The sequence below is a fragment of the Myotis lucifugus genome, unplaced genomic scaffold, assembly GCF_000147115.1.
Source record: "Myotis lucifugus unplaced genomic scaffold, Myoluc2.0 scaffold_4172, whole genome shotgun sequence".
NCBI classification, from domain to species: domain Eukaryota; kingdom Metazoa; phylum Chordata; class Mammalia; order Chiroptera; family Vespertilionidae; genus Myotis; species Myotis lucifugus.
Genome location: NW_005875220.1, coordinates 1 through 9,407, shown reverse-complemented (window position 1 = coordinate 9,407; position 9,407 = coordinate 1). Strand labels below are relative to the sequence as shown.

At 39.7% G+C, this 9,407-nt stretch overlaps 1 protein-coding gene across 1 annotated transcript; it reads right to left on the bottom strand.

Moving 5' to 3' along the window:
- Positions 1–464: 464 nt before the first annotated feature.
- On the bottom strand, positions 465–7,760 carry LOC102427328 (acyl-coenzyme A thioesterase THEM4-like). The gene is made up of 5 exons (XM_006108889.3): positions 7,572–7,760; positions 6,851–7,025; positions 5,901–6,011; positions 3,484–3,608; positions 465–1,066 (listed from the first exon to the last, which is right to left on the bottom strand). The coding sequence occupies exons 1-5, from the start codon at positions 7,687–7,689 to the stop codon at positions 990–992; spliced, it is 606 nt and encodes a 201-aa protein (XP_006108951.1). The 5' UTR covers positions 7,690–7,760; the 3' UTR covers positions 465–989.
- Positions 7,761–9,407: the final 1,647 nt, after the last annotated feature.

Here is a 9,407-nt window from a genome sequence, read left to right as displayed (position 1 = left end):
CCAGAGAGATCCCTAGCCCCACCCCTTCCTGCATATGAGGACACAGTGAGAAGGCGCCAGCTATGAACCTGGAAGCAAGCCCCCAGCAGAAGGTGGCCATGCTGATGCTTTGATCTTGGACTTTCCAGCCTCCAGAACCATGAGCATTAAGTTTCTGTTGTTTATAATCTCCCCAGTCTGTGGTATTTTGTTATAGCAGCTGAATAGATTAAGACACACAGGAAACAAAACGAGGCCCCTTCCAGTGATGAGAAACTATGCTGTTGGAAAGACACAACTGCACCACTTATATTAAAGATGGCACAGTGGTGTTATCCTTAGAATCCAAGAGAACCGAACTGAGAAATCTATTCCTATAGGAACTAGTTGTGTTTCCTACTATAGTTAAAAAGATTTTATTTTTCAAATATATTTTTATTGATTTCAGAGAGGAAGGGAGAGGGAGATAGAAACATCAATGATGAGAGAGAATCATTGATTGGCTGCCTCCTGCATGCCCCACACTGGGGATTGAACCCGCAACCCAGGCATGTGCCCTAATCGGGATTCAAACTATGACCTTCTTGTTCATAGGTCGATGCTCAACCATGCTGGCCAGCTCAAAAAGATTTTAGATACAACAAAATTAGCTTTGAAATTTACAAATCATGAATACATGCATGCACACATTAGACACACATGCAAATATGCATGCACATATTTGCTCCTTCATTTGGTTTTCTGGAATTTTCAAGTTTACAGATATCACCTTAAGGAGTCCGTTCAAATTGCAGGAAAGCCACTTATTCTAAGGACACAGCAATTCTAACATTGCTGATACTCTCATAGGAAGTGCTTCTGTGTTAGGAAGTTTAGAAGGTGGAAATGGAGCTCCTGGAGTTGCATTCAGAAGACTGTTCATAAAGGCAGTGTCAGCAGGCTTCACCGTATAGGGGCTCACAGTGGGCGAGCAGAGCAGGACTGGGGAACACAGCCTTAAGCAGAGAGCCTTAAGCAGGTGGAGCAGATTTCAACACAAGCTCTTTTATGTCAAACTCTTTTTCAGGATTCAGCTTTACAAATAAGCCTAAATGAACAAACAAAAAACCAGAAGATGATTATAAGTCAACTGACTTCAACCTCATGAGACTTCTCTAAGTAGAAATATGTATTCAAAGAAAGGCATTTAGATTCATATTTGTACCTTCAGTCTATCTCTCATTTTTCAGCAAAATTATGAATCAACTTTTGATGATATCAATACTGTATTATCTTCCCTAGGAAACCAGATCCTCTACCACTTGGTCATTTCATGGTTCATTACCACTTTCATTAGAGAGAGTCAGGGAAGTGAAAAGAAGTACAATTACAACTGGGCCATCTGGTACCTTTAGGATACTGAAAGATTTCGTAAGATAGGAAGTATAAACCACAGCCTGGAATGGAGTTTTTAAACTGATTACGGATTCAAATTATTCATGGTCTTCCTCCTGCTCCTTTCATCCAACATTCCTGCAAATAGCTGATCTTTAGGGGGTAAATGAATTTCTTAAACAAGACACAAAAAGCATTAACCATCAAGGAAAAAAGTTAATAAATGTGACTATATTAACATGAAAAACTCTTGTTCAGAAAAAATACTTCTTAAAGAAAATAGGACAACTTACATACTAAAAGGAAATATATGCAGTTTATGTATCCAGTAAAAAGATTAGTTTAATATAACATCATAAATATAAACCAGAAAAAATGAGAAAAAAAAACACACAATAAAAGAGGCTGAACAAACAGGAATGCCACAGAATGGGAAACAAATATGGTCAATAAATATATGAAGAGATGCTCAACTCCATATGTGATCAAAGAAATACAAATCAAAATCACACTAAGATACAATTTTATAACCATTTGATTGGCAAAAATCCAGAAGTCTGATTTTACCAACTGCTAGAGAAGATAGGGATCAACAGAATCTCATATATTGCTGGTGGGAGTGTAAACTGGCACCACTTTAGAAAACAATCTGACATTCCCCTGTAGAACTGAACACTCTCATACTCTACAACCCAGAAATACTACTCCTCAGTTCATGCCAAGAGCTGGCCCATGCACACCACCAGCAGACATGACCAAGAATGTCTGTAGCAGCCCCATTCATAATAGTCAGAGGCCCACCATCAGAAGAGGAATAAATCCATTGTGACACAGTGGGGCACTATACAGCAGCAAAAACGGGCAAACTACATAGCCAGCATCATGGGTGGACCTCAGGACCATGAAGCTGAGTGACAAAATATTAAATCCCAAACAAGCACATGCAGCACAAAATTTTCCTACCAAGTTCAAAAGCAAACACTAAACAATATATTCCTTAGTTACACCTATATTCTTGATTTTAAAAAAAATAATAAGGTACAAAGGAATAAAATCCCCAAAATTCTAGACCAGAGTTACTTCTGGAGGAAATGCAGGAGAATGAGATGAGGAAAAGTAATTGGGCAGGGATAAACTATTAAGATTCTGGTTCTTGTTTGATGGTAGGTTCCAGGGTGTTTATTATTCAATTAAAAAACAGATACATTAGTGAATGAATAAATGAGATGATCATTCATGTACCAATGATGACTGTGTATCCTAAAGTAGAAATATATATTTCCAAACCTCTGCATCTGGGATTCCTTACAAGAAAAAATATAAACAAACAAAAAGCACTGGATATCTAAATTAATTTGTCTAAATCTGAAGTGAATAAAAGTGAGGCTTCAAGGGTCCCCCATCTGCAAAGGTGAGAGCGGGGAGTTGCGCTGTGCTCCAGGATGCGGTTGGGGAGCATCTCTATGTGAGCATTTCTAACAGACTGCTATAGAGATCCTGGAAGGAAGAGATCTGCATCTCCAAGACACTAGTAATATGTTGCGATTTCTTTTCTCATGTAAAATAAGAAAACCTTCTGGTGCTTGGGAGGACACTCCATGCAACTGAGCCACCCAGCCAGGGCCCAGTACTTTTTTATGACACAGGCAATATAGTTTATGGATGACCTGTTATCTTTTTAATCAGTCCCTATCTATGGATATGTGTTTTGCCAAATCTTGTGCTATTCCAAATAATGCTGCATAAACAACACAATTACTGGGACCCTAGAGCAACCGCATACATTGTAATTTTGCACAAGTTAGTACACTTGTGGGATTAAGTCCTGGAAATGGGTCAAAGGCTATATATATGATGCTGTAATTTTGATAAATGTTGGCAAATAGCTCCCTACTGGCATGTGTATGGAATACCTTTAACTTATTCTTTGAATGACAGGAAATTAAAAATTTCTGGGCATGTATGGCTTATAAAACCAAAGCAAAAAAACAAAACAAAACCAACAGTCAACAAAACAACAACAAAAATAGACCCAGAAAAACCCCTCACTCAAACAAACCCCCCAAAGGAAAAGTACCCAAACCAAACTAAACTAAACCAAACGAAAAAAAGGGAGTGGCAGCTCCTTACTTGTTGCCTCTGTATATAGGATCTTCTCATCAACGCTTTGAACATTACAGGACACAAGCAGTTTCCTTCCTTCAATTTTATCAAGTTGGCTATTTATCAAAACAATAGAACAAAGGGGGATAGGTCTGTAGAAAAAAGAAAAAAAGGGGAAAAAATCCGTTTTTATCAGATTTTTGTAACATTCAGAGATGATTAAGTGTATGACACCTGATGTCAGTGGTGTGACCACCCTAGATAAACATTCCCTAAAGAGGCTGGTCTTCTGACTTCCGCTATTGCTACTGATGAGCTTATTGCCAGTGCAATGGTGCCCTCTTGCTTCTAAGAAACAAGACTGCTCTGTTATGGATACCCATGTATCTCTTGTTTTTAAAGATTTCTTTGCCTTCATCTTCTTTAACTTCTCTGTAATATATCTAGATATGAATTTATTTTTATTCATTTTGCTTGATATATGTTGTGCTTTCTGTGTCTGTGGGCTCATGATTTTCTTTAGTTTGAGAATATGTTCATCCATTCTCTCTCCAAATACTGGATCCCTTCCATTCTCTCCACTCTTCTTCAAGGACTCTGAATAGATCACATAAATTTTCATCTGTCCTCTATAGCTTAACCTCTATTTTATATTTTCCATCTCTTTTTTTTTCTTTGTGCTGGATTCAGGGTAATTTCTTCAATTCTATATTTCTGTTCACTTTCAGATGTGTTTAAATAGCCCTTTAACCTATCAACTGAGGGGGTGCTTGTTTTTAAACAATTACATTTTCATTTCTAAAAATTTTAATTTCTGTGGCAAATCTGCTTAATAATTTTATAATTTCTTGTTGCGTTCTCTTTTTGTGATTTCATCTTTTATTTCTTTAAACACCTCATACACAGTTCTGTTATATTGTGTATCTGATTATCATACCTTAAGTCCCTGAGGATCTAAATATGTTACTCATTGTTTCTTGCTGATTCTCACTTATGGTGGTTTGTTTCCTTGTGAATTTGACACAGGATCTAATTGTTAGGAAAGGGAAATGTCCTTTGAAATTTCTTGTCTGCCATGTTGCATGAAAAGCCTAATCCAGTGCTTCCCAACCAATATGCCATGGATGGGTTATAGAAATGCTGAGATATTGATCTTGCAGCTGCTAGCCACCACTAATCATTAGCTGCTTTGTCTATTTATCTTAATAAGTTTATCTTAATGTGCTAAGCATGAGGAATTAAATTAACATAGTAAAGGCCATATATGAAAAGCCCACAGCTAACATCACCACACTCAATGGTGAAACACTGAATGCTTTTCCTCTAAGATGAGGAAAAAGATAAGTATGCCCACTTTTGCTATTTCTATTCAACATTGTACTGTAAGTCCCAGCCAGAGCAATTAGGCAAGGAAAAAAGGCATCCAAATTGAAAAGGAAGAAGTACATTATCTCTATTCACAGATGACATGATCTAGTATGTAGAAAACCCCAAAGATTCCACAAAAAACTGTTAGAACTAATAAATGAATTCAGAAAAGTTGCAGGATATAAAATCAACACAAAAAAATCAGCTGCATTTCTATACATTAACAATGAACAATCTGAAAAGGGAATTTAAAAAATCGATTTCATTTATAATAGCATCAAAACTAACATACTTAGGAATCAATTTAACCAAGGAGGCCAAAAACTTGTACACTGAAAATTGCAAAACAATGCTGAAAGAAATTAAAAATACAAATAAATGGAAAGATATGCCATGTTTATGGGTTGAAAGACTTCATAATTTGAAGAGGTCCACAGTACCTAAAACATCTATAGCAGTGAGGTCATCCCTCTCATCATGGCGCATGTGGAACAGTCTAATATTTTTCTGACCTTTAGCACTATTCTCCATGAATAGGAATCAGGGATCTTAGTAGCTATTCCTTGCCCTGTCACAGATGTGCCTTGTTGCTAGAAGTAAAAGTAATGATAACAACGTTACAAATAATAATAAGCCGCTAACATTTACTGAGTACTTGTTATGTGGCCAGATACTCTCCTAGGAGTTTACATGGATTGATTCATTTACTGCTCACGATGAGACATGCCTGGGAATTTATGGTCCCCAGTGTAGGATTTCCCTATGACTTAGCCTATGATTGACGTGTGAGATGTGAAGTCTCTAGTTCCCTTGCCTGAGGTAGGGGCAATTCTGAGGCACATGTTTCACTCCAAAGTTCCATGTGTGATCAGGCTGCTGCTCCCCTTTTTGGGACCGTGAGCTCAACCTTGGTTGGCTTCTTCCCCTTCCCTGTCCTGTGTCTCCCACTGCCTTGCTAGCTTTCTTCTGGGAGCACCACCTTAATAATTATTTGCACATACATCTTTGTCTCAGGCTCTGTTGCTGGTAAACCTGACCTATGACACCTAAGTAGTAGAGAATACTCATGAATTTACCTTTTAAAATTGATGTTGAGATTGGCAGTCATGACAATTCCCCCAGATACAATCGCATTCATACCAACAGTAGCATCAATCATGGTTGCAATGGCACCTCCGTGAAAAAATCTAGTTATAATAAGAGGAAAAGAGAAGTGTTTCAAAAAAGTCTGAAAAGAGAGAGTCCCTTAGCCGGTGGGGGTTGGGGGTGGGAGTGGGGGGGATTATCCAAGCATCTCCACATAATTTGCTTAAGAAAGGTCCACTTTGTCCATGCTCAGTGTACTGAACGTCAAATATCCATGTCCCCAACTTTACTGTGTTCATACCATAATGGTGTAGTACTTATAATAAACCAGGTAATCAGATCACAAGCAAGCAAAACGTTAAAATATCATTTAGAAAATTGATGTTTGCATTTAACTAACTATACACATCATTGTGTAAAAATTTAGGAAATGTAGGTAAACAAAAGAAAACGAAAAATAAATAAAAAATTATGAGGCCCTCTAGTGACAAAGCCACTGTTAACATGCCAATGATACTCTCTCAAATCATACTGTTGGCTTATGTCTCCTATGCTTTTGTGATTTATTTATTTATTTTTTTAATACATTTTATTGATTTTTTTCACAGAGAGGAAGGGAGAGGGATAGAGAGTTAGAAACATCGATGAGAGAGAAACATCGATCAGCTGCCTCCTGTACACCCCCTACTGGGGATGTGCCCGCAACCAAGGTACATGCCCTTGACCGGAATCGAACCTGGGACCCTTTAGTCCGCAGGCCGACGCTCTATCCACTGAGCCAAACCGGTTAGGGCCTTTTGTGATTTATTATAAACATCTTTCCATGTCAACAAATGTCTCTACATCACCATTTTAATGCCTTCATTCTAGTCCATGAACACACAGGGACAGTGTCAAATAACACTCCTTCAGACCCACATTTCTAGGCTGGCACTCTTACCCAGGCATTCCTTGCAGGTGAGGACCTCCTTGAAACACACAAACTATCCTTTTCTCAGCATCATTATAGAACATCACATATTCAAAGCCCAGGCCATCCTCAAAGCTTTTGGTGAAGAGCCGGCCCTGTGACAGTTTTTCTTTGTTTATAAGCTCCGAGGCTGTAGGGAAATAAGCTGGATGGGCACATGAGAAACACGTATGAGAAAGATGCCATCACAGAGAAGTGCTGAGGCTGTGGGAAGGGGGAGGCTCTCTGGGGTCTTTTGTTCACTCCTGCTAACGGTGATGAGGATGCCAGTGGGAGGCAGTCTTATTCCAGGCAAAAGGCTTTATGCCTTCCCACAAACTGCAAAATTCATTGAGGTTTCTGGTCTGTAAAACTGGAGACTATAGAAACCCCTGCATTACACGCCTCCCCTTTCCAAGTGGTAACTAGTGCTTCAATCTCTTCTTAGTTTTATATTTGATATTTAAATATTCTTTTTAAAAATGTTTTTATTGATTTTAGAGAGGGAGGAAAAGAGAGGTGGGGTGGGGGGGGGAGATATATATTGAGAAATATTTATGTGAGAGAAAAACATTGATCAGCTGCTTCCTGCACAGCCCAGGAATCAAACCGATGACCTTTTGGTGCATGGGAGGATGCTTAAGCAACTGAGCAACACCAGCCAGGACAATATTTAAATATTCTTTATGGGAGAATTGCTTGCTGTTCCTACCATGAATAAAGGTTGGGAAGTCTTGACTCCTTTGAGTTGCTATATACTCATATGAAGGCAAATGTATCCAGGAGCCATCTTCACATTTCTTCATGAACTGGTCAAAGAGGAGCCTCATGTCCTTGCCCCAGCAGGGTTTGGGGAGAGAATGGTTCTTATCAGAGACCTTCTCAGAAGAAAGCAACCTCTAAAGAGAAGAAAAGGAAGAGTAATGGGAGGTGCATTCTATGTCATAACACATTCACCTATTTTTAAGACTATTTTGCTGCTTTTTCCTCTTCACAGAAGCATTCATTTCAGAATGGAAGCAAATTTCAAGGATTATCTGGTCCAACCTCCCTGGGAAAAATGGGGATTGTGATAAAGTAAATGATTTGCTCAATGTCACCCAACTAGCTACTGGAAGAGGCAGCATCAAGCCCAGGTGAGCCAGGTACTGGAAATAAAGATAAATGAAGGATAGACAGTTTTTTCCATGTAAAAAGTGCTACCAGTGGGGTATGCACAGGAAGCCAGAGCACAGGGAAGAGGTATTCATCTCAGATTGGGGGGTTCCAGGAGGGGTTCTATTTGGTATCTTAAAATATTATGTTACAGAGAAGAGCAAATTTCTTTATCAATTGCATATAATCAGATCTATAACCATGCCTTTTGCAGTTCTTTTTGTCACTTACAGTCATTACTGATACTTTTGCAAATATATTTTTATTGATTTCAGAGAAGGGAGAGGGAGAGAGATAGAAACATCAATGATGAGAGAGAATCATTGATCAGCTGCCTCCCGCATGCCCCTACTGGGGATCAAGCCCTAAGAAACCCAGTCAGGAGACCAGGAATTGAACCATGACCTCCTGGTTCACAGGGCGACATGCAACCACTGAGCCACACCAGCCAGACCAGATGGGACTCTCTTAAAAGAACTCCCTCTTGGCCTGGTATAGACACTGGTGAAGCAGTTGGCAGTGGCAGCTTATCTAAGGTTTATTCACCTGTGTCTCAACTGGATGGAGGATCTATTTTATAGGGTACTCCAACTGGGTGCTGACCACTGGAATGGCGGCCTAGCCTGCCTTGACAGTGAAGTGAAATGGCCTACTGAACTTGTTTCATTCAGTGCTTCGACAGGGAGGTGGGTAGGTCAGCCCCTGTGGTTGCTTTAATTAGTATTTCTATTTTGGACAAAGGGTTATAGGAAAGGTCATTTCTGTCCTGGTGTGCACTGAGCTTGTGGTTGGTTAAGCAGGAACAGCCTCCAGGACGTTAGATTCAGGGCACAGCGTATGTTTAATTATCGAGGGTTGAGAAACACCCGTGGGACAATCTAAACCAGTCGTGGGCAAACTACGGCCCGCGGGCCGGATCTGGCCCGTTTGAAATGAATAAAACTAAAAAAAAAAAAAAAAAAAAGACCGTACCCTTTTATGTAATGATGTTTACTTTGAATTTATATTAGTTCACACAAACACTCCATCCATGCTTTTGTTCCGGCCCTCCGGTCCAGTTTAAGAACGCATTGTGGCCCTTGAGTCAAAAAGTTCGCCCACCCCTGATCTAAACCATCCTCAGGTGATGATCCCTGGTCTGGCTGTTTACCTCTAGAGTCTAGAGCAGCGGTTGCCAACCTTTCGGACCTCACGGACCACCAGTGGTCCGCTGGTTGGCGGGTTGAGAAATGCCTGCTAGCAATCCAAGACGCCCTTAGGTGACAGTCTCTGGTTGGGCTGTCTAACTCTGGGGTTGAGGAATGTCTGCTGAGCAATCCGACACATCCTCTGGTGAGACTCTCTGGTCTGGTTGTCCTGCAGGAGTTGAATTTTCTTCTTTGTGGGTATATTT

Excerpts from the sequence above, each read along its gene's own strand:
- LOC102427328 (XM_006108889.3), bottom strand. The coding sequence starts at position 7,689 with ATGAGGCTCCTCTTTGACCAGTTCATGAAGAAATGTGAAGATGGCTCC. Across the intron at positions 7,026-7,571 it reads CTTCCCAACCTTTATTCATG|CTTATTTCCCTACAGCCTCG; the intron begins GTAGGAACAGCA and ends GTGCCCATCCAG. Across the intron at positions 1,067-3,483 it reads CCTATATACAGAGGCAACAA|GCTTATTTGTAAAGCTGAAT; the intron begins GTAAGGAGCTGC and ends TTGTTCATTTAG.